General features: G+C 46.5%; 1 protein-coding gene across 9 annotated transcripts in view; it reads right to left on the bottom strand.

The window, feature by feature from the left end:
• Positions 1-14,614, bottom strand: part of TNIK (TRAF2 and NCK interacting kinase) — a 155,992-nt gene that overhangs the window by 19,786 nt on the left and 121,592 nt on the right. For 5 of the 9 annotated variants that reach the window (XM_035557323.2, XM_035557317.2, XM_035557319.2 and 2 more), the window contains 5 exons: positions 12,627-12,791; positions 10,533-10,772; positions 8,187-8,293; positions 5,096-5,259; positions 3,682-3,779 (listed from right to left, as the gene is read on the bottom strand). In XM_035557323.2, the coding sequence (XP_035413216.1) occupies positions 3,682-3,779; positions 5,096-5,259; positions 8,187-8,293; positions 10,533-10,772; positions 12,627-12,791 (774 nt within the window). The remainder of the gene's footprint in view (positions 1-3,681; positions 3,780-5,095; positions 5,260-8,186; positions 8,294-10,532; positions 10,773-12,626; positions 12,792-14,614) is intronic. The other 4 variants (XM_035557326.2, XM_035557321.2, XM_035557324.2 and 1 more) reach the window with 1 other exon arrangement.

Genomic DNA, 14,614 nt, shown 5'->3' with positions numbered 1-14,614 from the left:
ATTTGTACTTCGGTTATTGGCTAATCTTGAGGACATAACAAGCTCGTTGTGTCATTCGGATTAGACTCTAAAATGAAGCGCTTGTTGCTTCAAGTGGAGTAATCATTTATCCCCAGTTCCACACAAATCAAACAAAATGCTTTCTTGACATTTACATTTGCCCTCAAGCCGCACCGAGTTGGGTCTGCAGAAATGAGGAGTGCTCAGAACTGATCCGTCACATCAACGACACGGCACCGCAGGAGGGTCCCCGCTGCCGGCGCTGTGCCGGCGCTGTGCCGGCGCTGTGCCGGAGCGCCGCACCTTCTGCTCCCAGCTCTGCCCTGACCTGCTCTGGGCACTCATGGCCATGAGGCCCCAGGAACCCAGAGCAGGTTTTGGCCGTGTTAAGAATATTAATTATAAAATTATAAAATTAAGGTGTGCTTCAAAGTCCACTGATGTAGAGGAGAGAATCCTGTGGATGTCAGAAAGCTCTCCAATCATGACTGCAAATATTAGCATGTGAAAAGAGGCTAGTTAAAAAATTAGGAATAACCTATGCTTCAGAGCAGATGACCTTGAAAGACATTACATATCCCTCTCCAAATCCAAACGCTCTCTGTAACTCTAAGGAAAGGCTCTTTATCATGATTAAAGACAGAATGTGGTGCTTACAGAGTTTATTATTATGCCAACATGTTGGGATTGAAATACAGTCAAACCTGCAGGTAGGACAACTCATTACTTTAATTAATGCTGTAGCAGTTTCTAGGATATGATTGTCTCTTTTCTTAAGTAAGAATCGGTGAAAATTTCAACAGCTTAACAATGCTCTCTGCTTAGAGTACAAAATATGCTCTCATATATTGAGCACTTCCCTTTGGTTTGGATTAAAGCCTTCACCAGTTTAAAAAGGACTTTAAGGGAAGACTGTGTAAGAGCCTCTTAAAATTGCAATTGAACCTGTGGCGTTACAGGACTAGCACAAAACCCTTCCTAGTCAGAGGGATGGACCATGAAAACTACCTCTTTTTTGCACCTTCCATTGCTAACATGTTTGAAGGCACGATGTGCATAGAGGCAGCTCTCCCTGCCCATGCAAGGGACGGTGGTGCACCCCAAAAATGTCTGCAAACCACCTCGGGCTGCTCACAAGGCCTGGGCATGGCAGAGCGTGGATTCAGGGATGTCCTCCAGATGTCTCTGCCCAATGCAGACCTTGCCACTAAACTGAGCGAGATTGCTCAGAGAGAAAGGCTCCAGTTTGGCAGCACTGTGACAACTGCAGTGCCTCACACCAAGCCTGCCACTTCTGCAGGGCTGAAAAACATGGGCATGCTGAAATCCTGCCACCAGGGTGATGAACGACCATACCCTATCAGCCCTCCTTGGTCATCGCTAAAAGATAGCCAAAGATTTTAAAAATCAGCTTAATTAGTTTTTAATAACTAATTTGGAAGTTATAATAGCAACAATACTCCCAGATGATACCATCAGATAACTCACGGCTCCTGGTTAAGGCTTTGCCGCAGGACGGTTAATGCTTTGATGCTATCATGTTCTCAGATAATGAGCACTTTGTAGGATTAAACAGCTCGACTGTGTTGCTCTTGGACCAAAAACCATTTGACAACTAGAAAGCACTATGCAGCTCCACACGTGTTTGGAATGTTATTATGGAAGGTGGCATAATACGTAAGCTAAAAGTATCAGTGCTCTTTAATTATGTTTAATTGCCAAGATGTCTTTAGATTTAATATTTGCTGGAATCAAGTTAGATTGGTTTCCAAAATCACATAGCTCATTTAGCTTGAATTTAGCATGCACGTTGCCTCTCTTCAGACACTGATTTACGTGCTTTTTTCTTAACAAAGCACCTCATTAAACACAAAGCATCGGTCATGTTGTATCCAAAAGAACAAGTTAACTAGCCAGCACGCTGCCTTTCCCCTTTCCTATCTTCTATTTACTCTTTTTAAAGGAAAGAGCAGGCCGCTGTTACCAGTGCTTTCAAGGGCACCCCTCCACCTCCTACCAGTATTTTTAAACACAAAGAAGAGAACCTCAACATGGTAAAAATGAAGAAAATGCCCCAAACACTTCCCAGGGGCTGGCGAGCGCCCTGTGCAGGCGGTACCAGCTTGCTCTGCGTTCAGTCTCACTGAACGTTGTGGAGGAGAGAGGAGGAGCGAGCTGAGCGAACCCGGCAGGAGCTGGTCCCAGCAAGCAAGGCAGCAATTTGGGGTAGTGAAGTGTGTTGCTGTGTGCAGCCTGGGTAATTATGAATGTCCTTGCCTATCCTGTTTTTAGTAAACACATTCACCTACAGTGGCTGGATACCACCTACGCTGCAGGGAGAGATTCCCAGCCGGTATAAACCAAGGCAGCTCTGCTGGCTCTCTCGATAGAGCTGATGGTCTGCCTTGTAACAATGAATTAATCACTGTATTCACTGCTCTGTTTTCCTCTACTTGCCAAGTGCCTTTATTTGAATTAGGCCTAAATTGCATTTCAAATCTAGCTCGATCTGCCCACTGAAATCAACGGGCTCCTGTGGGCTTCAGCTGGGAGCAGAATCTGATGTGCAGTTCAGTCTGTCTGGATCACCTCCGCTGACCCAAGAAAACTCTGTTCTTGGTCTTTCTCTTTAAAAACGCAGAAGAACAGTAGCAGGGGTTGCTCTGCGTGTGAATGTTAACGCACATCTTGCCAGGGCCCCCACACGTGGTCTGTCAGTGGGTTTCACGCAGCCCGTGGGCAAGCCGAAGGTACCGCCAGCTCCACTTCCCTCCCCGCAGGCAGGCTCACTGTGCCAAAACACAATCTCCAATCTGACCCAGGATTGCATTATCACCTTTTTGAATGGCAGCACCAAGAAAACCCAGTTTGATATTAAGCGCTAGCTAGTCAACCTCACATTGGCACGACCCGCTGAGAAAAGATATCACTAACCTCATCTATAGCTTTCTTATAGCTCTGTGGGTAAGGGAAGATTAATCAGCATCAGAGGAAACAGATCAGGACAGGAAAAAGCCAGAGGAAGGGCAAGCAGGTTAGAAATAAAATTAGAATTGTTAGCTCAACGCTGTGGAGTGTAAAGAGAAAACAACATCAACAAAACATTAATACAGATTAAAAAGGAGAAGCAGTGGAAATTCATTTCGTTATTAGGTCGACTCTGCAGTTTTAAAGTACAAGTATCAACAACGTTAAATCAGAAAGAAACACTTCGGATGAGATTTTGTTGGGCCTCTGCTAACAGTAGCAACACAGGAGTGTACAGACGCCACCACCCAGCTGGTGTGCAGGCTGTGAAGGCTCTCAGGGCTGGTCACCCAGCCTTCCCGACCAGGAGCATCCCTGCGGGCTGCTGCAGGGGCACCATGCAGTACGGAACACAACAATGTGCCACGGGCAAACACCGTGCCCAGTCTAGCAAAGCGCTTAAGCATCTGCTTTATTTGAAATCACAGGCTTAAGTGCTTTCCCCTAGACCTGGGCTCCTGATCAAACTCATGCACTCTCTTAAGCGTTCAAACCTCCCACAGGCTCATCATACCGCCACTTCCGAGTCTCTCAGCTGGAGGAGCAGTGGTACTAGCCTCTTTTTTGGGGTCCCCACGGCTGTGCTACTGCACCGGATGGACACCTGGCCAACCCGGCTGGCAACATTCCTGCAGGAAATAATTTAAGACTCACAGCAGGTCGGCTTGGTCGCGTCACATCTCTGTTGTCTTCTTGCTTGATCTTAGGGGGCTCGTGGGAGAGCACGGGTGACCCTTCGGGTTTGACGTTCCCTGGGCAAAAGGGAAACAGAGAGAGGGGGAAATTAAAACTCTGTCAAGGATACAAAGGGTGTGCACCGTCCACAGCCATCTCTGCCAAGTGCGGGTTGGCTTGGTGCTGGTGCCTGCTACCAGCACCACTCCCAGCCCCTCGCGATGGGTGGGCAGAGGGAGCTTCATCACCCTCCTGCCCGCACAAGCAATGCCCGTTACAAGCAGGAAGACCCTGGCAAAACTAGAAAAGGATGTCTAGAGCCTGGATGCCTTGCAAATTAGCACTTTCTGTCTAACTAATAAAGTTTCGCTATGTTTTGCTTCTGTTGTCTTGAAAAATCCTCCTGCTGCTCTCTGCCTGGCTGTCACTGCAACAAGTCTCCCTCCATTCAGCAAGAGGAACTACAACCCAGCCCAGCCTGCTCCCAGCATTCCTGCCTTTCCTCTTTCTACAAAGGAAACAAATTCACTCTGCAAAAAACAGGGCGTGTTATAAATTATAAACTCTGCAGCACCTGACATTGCTAGGACATTGTTTGTCACAGGATTCCTCATTAGTAAAAGCAAAAACAAACAGAAAAAGACAATTGGTGATAAATTACTTTTCCTGACTACCTAAAGAAGTGATTATTTCAACAACAGACATGTCATCTTACAGTCAAGTCATAAAAAATTCAAAGCATGGATGCCACATTTGTTTTAATGTGTTTCAGTTCTGTGGATTTATATTCCCGAGCTGTGACAAAAATGCAGATAAACGGGCTGTCTGGGCTTTAGCAACTCCAGCTGCGATTAAACCAGGGAACAGAAAATCTTGAAGAATGGCTCTGTGATGATAGGAAACAACCCAGCTAGGAGCACAAACTCAGTGTAAACCTGGTTCCCCTTTGAAAGCATTTTAGAGAAAGCTGCTTACAGGCTAATTCACTCCTCTGCTCCCATCTCATGCTTTGCACAAAAATGAAGATTAAAAAAAAAGAAAAAACACAACAAAACCAGAAAGATACACCCACCCAGGGTGGAAGCACAATCCCAAGAAACTGGCATAGATGTCAGCTTGGGTCAGTGAAGACAGAAAGCTGGTATTCTTGTTTTTTATCCTGCAGCATAACCCTGTCTCCTTTTGTACAAATTACTTGGCACTGCAGTATTTCAGCAGAGCACAGGAGCCGACTGTGCTGCCAGGGGCATGCAGCAGAGCCTTCAGCAGGCTCCAGGCAGAAGGCAGTGCTGGCATCTCTGTTTTCCAGGGGGCAAGTCGGTCACAGAAGTACATCAGAAGTGATGAAACCTTTGCTTTATAAAGGGACATCTTACAACAAAAGCCACCTCACCTCTGACTCTGTTGCGCTCACTGGAGCCAGCCTGGGAGCCTGGCTGGGAGCCGCCCTGGGAGCTGGGCTGGGAGCTGGGGGTGCTGGAGCTGGAGGAGCTGCCGCTGCTGGTCCTCTGCAGCGGGCTCTCGATGATGGGCTCCGTCCTCCTCAGGTCCGGGTTGCTGCGGGAGCACAAAGAGAACCACCATCACCACAGGGGCTTCAGGGCTTTCCCGAAGTGACGGACAGTTGCACGGTAAGAAGACACCTCTTCTGATGGGGAAGACAGGGCTGAAGTCTTCTCCTCGGAAGCCACTGATCCTGCAAGCCTTACTGAAATCCAGGGGAGCTGAGAGACTACGCAGAATTAGGCACCCAACATCTTCATGGAGCTGGACAACAGCCATGTTGGCTAGAGCAATTTTATTCTCTTCTTTTGCCAGATTTGGCAAAAATGAGAAGATTCTTTGCTCAGAACTCCCTTTCAGCCTGCAGACGTACAATGCTGGAGCTATCTGAATTAACCACCGATATTCATTATAACATCAGGAAGCTGCAAATTGCTGCTAGCCAGAGAAATATTTTTGTGAAGAACGTATCTCAAATTTGCAACAAGGCTGCAGATTACTTTTGCCACTTATTCACACTTGCCAATTTTCATGGCTTCACTTCAAACTTGCATAAGTTATCCACTTCAGGCATTTTGCTCCTTGATTTCTTTCCCCCCTGTGAACACACAGAAGTCTAGAATAAAGAGCGTCCTTGATACACAAAGAGTGACTAATATCTCTCAGGGTATCAGATGCCCTTAGGAAGCTAATTCTTACTTGGCACTGAGATGACATCAGAAGACATGCTCATGCAGAGTTATGCAACTTGTTTTTCTATAGTATTTCTGTTAAGTGATCTTATAATTCCAAGTCCTGTTAAAGATGTATAGAAAATGTTCTCCATCAAGTCTAATTACGACCACGTGTACATAAAGATCACACTGTATTGCTGCCCCAGTGCATAGTGCCTTTGCAGTCAGAGGCACTGAACGTTAAGGACAAGGTGTGTGCTGTGTGCACAGTGCATCACTCAGACCTGTTCAGGGAATGACCAGAATGGGGCAAATTTGTGCAATGCCCCGTTGCCATTACTGGGTTGTTGGCAAAATTGTTTGGACATTGTCTGGCATTAATATTCTATAAAATCACTACCTAGTGTTATCTTCCATTGACACAGGCAGGTACTAAAATGATTAGAGCAAGGCAGTAGCGATCTGTGCCTGGAAATATCCCCCCAGTCGTTCCAATTGGGTAACGTATAAAGAATATTTTTAATACATTTACATTTGTGCATGGGAGGAATTAAGTGCAAATAGAAGAGGTATTTTAAAAGGAAAATTGGAGAAATGGTACATTAGTGTGAGAGAAATGAAATGTGAAATCATTTCACCGACTACTTAGTTTAATGGAGAGGGCAGCATCCTAATCATTTTCAATTTTCATCAAACTGAAGGCTTCCAGCTTGTGCTGTACAGCTGATGTGTCCTTAGCTAAATTAACTCATGAAAACATGTATTTTAAAACTTTGGCAACTAATGTATTTACCTGTACTGACCAGGACTGGGAGATTGAGGGAAACATTAGGTGACCTTCAGCTTGAATCCCGCAGTCTTGCGCTATCCCTTTTACTTTCAATACCATTATATACTAGGACTGTGCAGGCCAGTATCATGCCACATTTTAAATTGTCCTTCAGGCTGCAGCTAATTAAAAGAACATCATTTCCAAGAATTCAAAATGCTTCAGCCTTGAGCAATAAAGATGATGAACAAAAATCCGTGACATGAATGTTTTTTTTCTTTAATTTAAGAAAAGAACAACAAAAAGGATGCTTTCTCCTTCTGTTAGCCCTGCCAGCTACTTTAAGTCGATGCCTGCTGTACCCAAGTTTGCTGAGGCACAATGTGAGTTTTGAGCTGGAAAGAAAGACATATGCCGAGAACTGGTTACAGTGCACAGCATATGGCAACAGCCATCCCCGTGTCTGCTTCTTGACCTCACCCTAACAGGACAAGACAGGAAGAAGAAATCAAAGAGCTCCATCACGCAAGGCTACATGCAACACGTTTATCCTGAGATTCTCCTGTCTGATGTTTAGAGATTTGCCTACACCACTTTGCAAATCGGAGACAAGCTCTTGCATGACTAAGCCATGTTTTTTCAATCCCATTCTGAGCAGAGCCTCTTCCTTGCTCATTTTCAACATGTCAGGGACAGCTCTGCCACAGGCTTCCCTAACGCACAGGGCAGAGGTCAGGCTGCTGCTGCAGTGCAGCATCCGTCCTCAAACTGTGAGTGTGACCCCAGGGAATGCACTCACACACAAAAACATACCTGAGCTAAACCTGGTGATGGTAAGAGGAAGAGGGGAAGAAGCTACAGTGTCATTATTTCTCTCTCATTCCCAGTCACATTTTAACATCACTAGCATGGGAAATGGGAAAAGGCCTTGGTCCCAGGAGGCCAAAAGGAATTTAGCCCTTGATCTACACCTAGCGAAGAACAGGCTCTCACCAAGCTATACCAGTGCTCGTCCCCCTGCACACTCCTTGGTCATTATCTGGAAAAGCTGAGTACGAGGAAATTTGTGGTACGTACCACTGAGATCTCCCCACTGGCTAACAACTGCACAAGTCTCTTTATAAGCAAAAGGCATCTTCTGGAGAGCCCAAACCTGCTTTCACTGAAGAGAACGGCCAAATTCCTGTTTGACCCCACAGCAACAGACAAAGCATCCAGCTACAAACCCTACAATGCCTAGGAACATCTTAAGGCCAGCTCAAAGGGAGCGATATCTCTGGGACTCCACGCACTCACAGCCTCTGGTGCTGATACAAAATACTAATGAATGCAAACCCAGCTCTCCACAGCTACAACAAAAGCATTGCAGAACTCTTGTTTTACACTAGCTGGCAAAGGGAGAGCTGAAACCCAGCCATGCTGCAGGCACCCTACCAGCCCAGTGGGACCTGCTCAGGCTCCCAGCCAGGTGATGCCAGGAGGAACGCGGGCAGTTTTATGCCAGGATCACTGCTGCCCACCACACGTGGTGTTCCTACCTTGCCCGGATGGGCTGCGAGCCCAGCCTGGGTCCCAGGGCGCTGCCGTTGCCCGGGGAGTTCTTCCTCGCCAGCGCCGGGGATATGGAAGTGGTTCGTTGAGGCACCTGGAAGGAACGGAGACATTCACCATCACCCACACATCTGAGAGACCGGCCTTTGGCATTTCCATAAGCTCTGATTTATAACCGATTTCCCGCTGAGAGATGCAATGCTTATGGCAATTATAAAATACCAAGCTCTCGGCTTTGACAAGGCACAGGCTGAGCCAGAAGGGAGCAATGAGCACCGCAGCCCTGCTGCCCCCCATCAACTGACTTCTCTAAATGTTGAACATATGTGTGCACATCTAACAAAACCCAGAAATGGCACTTTTAAGGTAAAACTCAGAACGAAGTGCATCTCAGAAGCCATGGTGGAGGTTTTAGAGTCTCTAGTTCAGACATGACACACACCATCAGAGAGAAAGTGTTGGCTGCTGGACAAACAAGAGGATTGGTAGCAGAAAGGTCCAAACGGAGCCACCTGAGGCTCTCATTCAAACCACGTAGCCTGTTTTGAGCTGAGCCAAGCCTTCTGGTTGCCAGATGCTCCAGGCAGGACAGCTCACAGCAAATGAACCTTCCAGAAACCCAAACCACAGCCTACATTTGCTACAGCATGTAAACCCAGGCACATGGGGCCAGGCCACCAATCCCCACGCCTGGAAGCTCAGACATCGCTGCAGCACCACGTGGAAAATCAGCCAGCACCGGAGGCTGGCGTGGGAGGCACGGCGATACTCACCGTGCAACACCAGCCATCAACGAGGCCAAGGGCTCGGCAAAAAGGATTAGGCATTTTTTTGGAGGACAGACACACAGTAACGTTAGACAAGGTTAAAAGGTTTAGGGAGAGAGGAGCTTTGTATTCTGCAGCACAGGCAGCTGCAGTTGATCCCACTAAAAAGCCATCTCCCCTCTGGGCAGGTTACTCGGCAGTCAGGACCCCTGCAGTTTCTGTTACCTTCCTCTGAAGCATCCAGTCCCAAACACTGGCAGAAACAAGACCCCAGACCACAGAGAAAGCTGGCCCCATCTCACATGGCAATCCTTTTGTTCCCGGTTAGAAACGCACCGACGTTGTTTCAGTCAGTAAAACGTGAAGTCAGACTCCCCGTGTGCACGACTGCCAACACGCCAGCCCTAAGCGTGAAATACCATTCGAGGTGGGGACCTTCCCACAGCCCGTACCTTCCTCAGCTCAGGGGGAAATTCCGTGTGGTGTCAGAAACACCCTCCTCGCAAGGACCAGGTGCTGCGGTCCCACTCACTAGCACATTACTTTTAATTAGAAGAGATGCTGTTCTTGGAAGACTCAGTGCAAAAGCAGCACCACACACTGCTGTTTTCGATCTAGCCAGTCTTACACTGCAAGAGACTTTTCAAAATTAGGTTAAAAATGTCAGCCACCCTTCTGCACTACTGAGGAGCAAAGCATGCAAACAACTCCTGGAGCTGTCAGCTTGCTTCTCTGAGCTCAGCACTGATGCACCTTATCCCTTGGTGGCAGACAGAATGGGAATATCACTACCATCAAGTGACACACCACAATGGGTCCCCTGCACAGAGAGGCTTACCTGGTAACTGGTATTTTTCTCTTAAAAAATGCAAGCTGCTTGCTTGTTAACGCACAGAAAAACTGCCTCTCAATCGCAGACAAATATTATCTGCCTCACTGTAACTAATCAATTTGTAATAATTTTTGTCTCTCGAAAAATCCTCCCAGGCTGAGAGCTGATTAACTATAAGGGGCATTTTAATGGCCAAGTTATAATTCATCTAAACTGGAGGTGTATAAACAATGCAATTGAAATACTGGTCCAGAGGAGTCTTAATTAAAGAGGTACTGCCAGATGCTGCCATAATGTCAATGAAGGTATAGAGCTGCTGGAGCCCTTACAAGTCTTCCATCAAATATTGATTGCAACTGGAGGCACGAAACTGAACTAAAAGAACACGTCTTATTGAGTATGACAAATTTTATGTTCCTATAATTCTATTTAAACAGAAGGCTGTTTTTTTTTTTTTCCTAAGGAAAGGAGAAATTGATTTGTTTTGGCCTCTGTCCGGCCTCGAGAACCTTCTTTGCTGGAGGGCAACACTGTTTCGCAGCGCTGCGCATGCACCCAGAAGCTGCTCCCAGGGTTGGTACTCGCCATGGAGCCATGGGGACACGCTTGGCCAGAGGTGCTGAGCGCAGAGCCGGAGGAGAGAAGCAAAGAGGACCGGTGTCGGCCCCGTCCTACGGGGACCAGCTCTGGGGTTGCCTCTTTGACGTGCTGAAAGCGAGGAGCGATAGTGTTACCTTTGGTGGAATGTCTTCCTCCTGCCGTAACCAAGAACTTCGGTCAAACTTTTCAATGCGAGGGGGCAGAGGAGGGTTTTCTGATGTGGGGTCCGAGTTCTGCCTTGGCATCTCAGTGCGGTGAGAGGTCACCGTCAGAGCCTCCTGAAACCCAGCCATCCCCTTTGCAGGCTGTTCATGCAGTGACTGAGACCCAGACAAGGAGCTTCCTTGGGATTTCACAGTGACCAGATGTGGAATCTAAGCACCAAGTCAAAACAGAACTATCAGTACAAAATGGAAAAAAGTGAATCAAAAAAAAATTAAAAATTTGATTTTTAGAAAAAAAAATGATTAGCACTTTGGATGCATTAAAAGCCCCCTTGTTTTGAGATCAGCACTGCCTTGGTTTCAGGAACTTCTGACTTGTATCACTTCAATGCAAGATCGATTAAAAATCATGCTCACACAGCTCAGAACTTTAAAATCAAGCAATGCCACAGTCAGAGCCACGTTTCAAGTTCTGACCATCTCTACACAGGCACTGTGATACGGCATTTACTCACAGCAACACCGAAGGAGTGAGGGCAGGGTGCCCCCTGGCCAGCTCACGCACGCACCCCGTGCACCCGAGGCTGTGCCCACCATGCGCTCAATGTCAAGCTCCTACACCTGTAACTCTACGGTTGTGCTAATGATGTTTGGCATGGAATTTCCTTGTTAAAAATAATAATTAAAAAAAAGAAACAATAATAAATAATAATTAAAAAAAATCTTCAGCAATTCTGAGGCATAGATGGCTTAAAAAAATATCTTGAGGCATGAGTTTCTACAGGTCTAGGAACCCTTAGATCAGTCCTACAGATCTAAGGCTTATGAGTGAAAGGAATGCTGACATTTCCTTTGGACAATCTGAAAAATCCACAAAATTAGAGCACATGAAATCAGAGCTTCTTCTGAGAACCCTACAATGACCCTCTCCTTGATACAGCAGAGTTGTAATTTTTATTTCAGAGAAGACATTACATTTCTACGTATATTTCTATTTATACGTGGGCGTGCATACATGTATATATTTACATGTCTCTGAGTTTCAAGCAGCTTTTTCATTAGTATTTTATTGTCAAACAAAAGCCTTTATAGCTGTTGACAATATAGGTCACCAAAAAGGCCATTGAAAAAAAAAATTCAGACTTAAAAAGAAATCAGGAAATGTTTGGTCCATCAGTGACATTACTGCGATGTCTGTGAAGTGGGGTTTTATCCACTTCCCAATGGCTATGATGCACACACAATGCACATACATAGGGAAAAAAGAGCTGTAAGGGCTCTCCAGTATGTATTTTGTTTAAAGTTGGTGTTGTCCTGCTGACCTACAGGGGCACATACCACATGTGGATGGCACTTAATGGACACATTTTCCTATAGAAAGCCCACCTGGATGTGGAGCAAAGGCTCTGTACTTCCTGAAATGTCTGCTTGAGTCTGCAGATCTGCAGGAGCACTTCCAGTGGCTGACCCAGAGCCAGCACCAATGCTCCAAAAACATTCTGTGGAAGCCTACTTACAGACCTTGTGGCTGGGGGTGACTTTTAAATAACGATTCCCCTCCTCTGTGACAGTCATGGTGATCTATGCCTTCTCCAGATGTGTTTGTGACTGATGTTAACTCAATGGAAAACCAAAACAAAACCTCGAATTAAAGTGACAAAGAAAGCAAAACCTCTTTCTGATGATCCCCAGCATCAAAGTGTCCCAGGTCTTTTGTCCCAGACACTGTGGTTTTAGTCCTTTAATAAAACAGATCCTAAGAGGAAGAGAGCGACTGCTGCACTGGACCAGACCAGCGGTTCCTCTCGGTCCTCCAGCTTGTTTCTGGCAGTAACTAGTACCTGATGCTTCAAAGGAAGGTATAAACCAGCATGATGTTTCTAACACATGGAGGTGATACGAGGAACCCATTCATGAATGTAGATGCTGCTCTTACAGATATGCTTAAGGCTGAGAAACCACGGAACAAGACAGTATTTTAATCCAATGCTTTTCCTTTTACCTGTCCAGCACCCCCAGCATCCTGGGTGCTGTGCGGACGCCTGCTGGGGAAAGCACCATTACCTGTGGGTCCACGGGTCTGAGCAGGGGTGGGGTCCGGGCTGGCTGCACGCTGCTAATACTAAAGGACTCTGATCGAGGAGGCAGGTTGGGGTCAGAAATCCTGTTGGCCACCTTGTGTGGCATCGCCGGGGAGCTCTGACGGTTGAGTCGGGAGCGCTCCTCCACCTGCGGCACGAGAGGAGGAGAGTGGGTCACCCTGCAGAGCCACCCGCCCTCGCTTCCAGGGAGAGGATGCTTTCCTGCTTATTTGCTGAAGTTTGGTTTCATGGTTTATATGAAAACCCCAGCTTTGATTTGAACAGCATGGCTGTACAGGGTACTGCGAGTTTTGAATGGGCACAAGAGGGGTCCCTGCAGCCCTGCCACAGTCACCAGAAGCTGAATGCAGCTCAGCTTCCAGAGACCTCTGCTGTAAGCAAACAATACCATTAGGAAACCTAAAAGGAACCTCCAGCTTCTAAAAGATAAGAAAGCCCCGTAAAGAGACATTTCTAATTGAAAACCAAGGTATGCAAACATACAGGGAGCTCTTTTCTCTTCAGATGTTTCAGGGTGTTGTATGACTAGGGAATCCTCGTTACCCAGCAATTGTGCAATAAATGTGTTTTAAAGACTCCGACAGGACTACTTGTATTTTTTATGTGCATAATTCATTTCAGAATATGAAATGGAAAAATAAAGCTCCAAGAAAAGGCAGCATGCCTCAGAGAGGTGTTTCTAGGAGATCATTTTAGAGAAGAAGCTCTTGCTTCTTCACAAATGTGTCTTTAAGCAAGGGGACCCTTTTCCCTCACCACCATAAACACCACAAGGAGTGCTTTTGTTTGATCTGAATAAAAGAATAAACATGGCAGCCAGGAAATGGCTGCCTTTGATCTAGATTTAGTGAGTCTGGCATCTTGTCATGTACAGAAGGAAAAAAAAAACCCTCTATTACTGATACAGAAACAAAAACAAAGCCCACTGCTTTCAGTTAATCTTGATGGAAATTGAGTGGTTTCAGGTAGCCCAGATATACATGCAATCTGGGTACCACTGCAATTAGACTGTGCATTGGTATTCATACAGCATACACTATGCAGAATTTTTGGTATCTCAACTAGAAATCTGACATATATTTTCATTTACATGTCATTAATGTGTTAAATACCCTTAGCATGTCTTAGTTCTCCTAGTTACAATGTCATGCCGAAAAGCAAGCCATGAAACAAGTTAGCTTGGAAAGAATCACAGCTCTTTGTTAAGTAAATATTCATGAAACAAAAGAGCCGTTATATTAATAAAACTGAATCTTCTCCTCTATCGGATGCCAAGCAGGAGTCAGAGAAAAATTTAGGTAAGAGATCTGTGTTACGGACTCTTTCTTTTCTAGACCACTGTGACCAGCTGGGCAACCCTGTGTACCAAGAGGACTTCATAGCTTCCCCCAGGCACTGCCCACTGGCAGTCAGAGGCTGTGCAGAACTCAGTTCAGATGCCCACAGGAGTGGATGCAAGGACAGGCAGAAGATCAAGGTGGGAAGGAGAACTCCCTATGAACAAGGAAGCAGCCGCATGAACGCTAGGTTGCAGGCTCGGTCCAGTAATCTGCTCAACAGCCCAGCCTTGGCACGGACACCAACAGCCAAAGATGATGCCACTGACAAGGAGCAGGAGCTCCCTGGCAGGCTGCCAGGCCATAATGTGCGGCTGATTACGGAGGACTTCAAGGCTTGCGTCGGGGAGGCAGCAGGAGAGTAATGAAACGGGGATGTCTGCGTACTGGGAAGGAGACAGGCACTTGGTTTTCCCACTGCCAGCATCTCCTCGCTAGCACTTGGTTTCACCAGCACAGCAGACGATGCTCTTGGGACTCTCCGGTTGTGCTTCATGGAGCTTTACCAATTTCACCATTAAGCAGAGAGGGGAAAGAGCAACACTGTGCAGTGCAGAGCTCTGTAAGAATCCATCATCGCTCCAGCCCCAGCCATCTCGTGTATAACTCAAGA

Source organism: Cygnus atratus, chromosome 9, assembly GCF_013377495.2.
Source record: "Cygnus atratus isolate AKBS03 ecotype Queensland, Australia chromosome 9, CAtr_DNAZoo_HiC_assembly, whole genome shotgun sequence".
Lineage (NCBI taxonomy): Eukaryota > Metazoa > Chordata > Aves > Anseriformes > Anatidae > Cygnus > Cygnus atratus.
The sequence above is the reverse complement of the archived record's forward strand: the minus strand, read 5'-3'. Positions and strand labels throughout refer to the sequence as shown.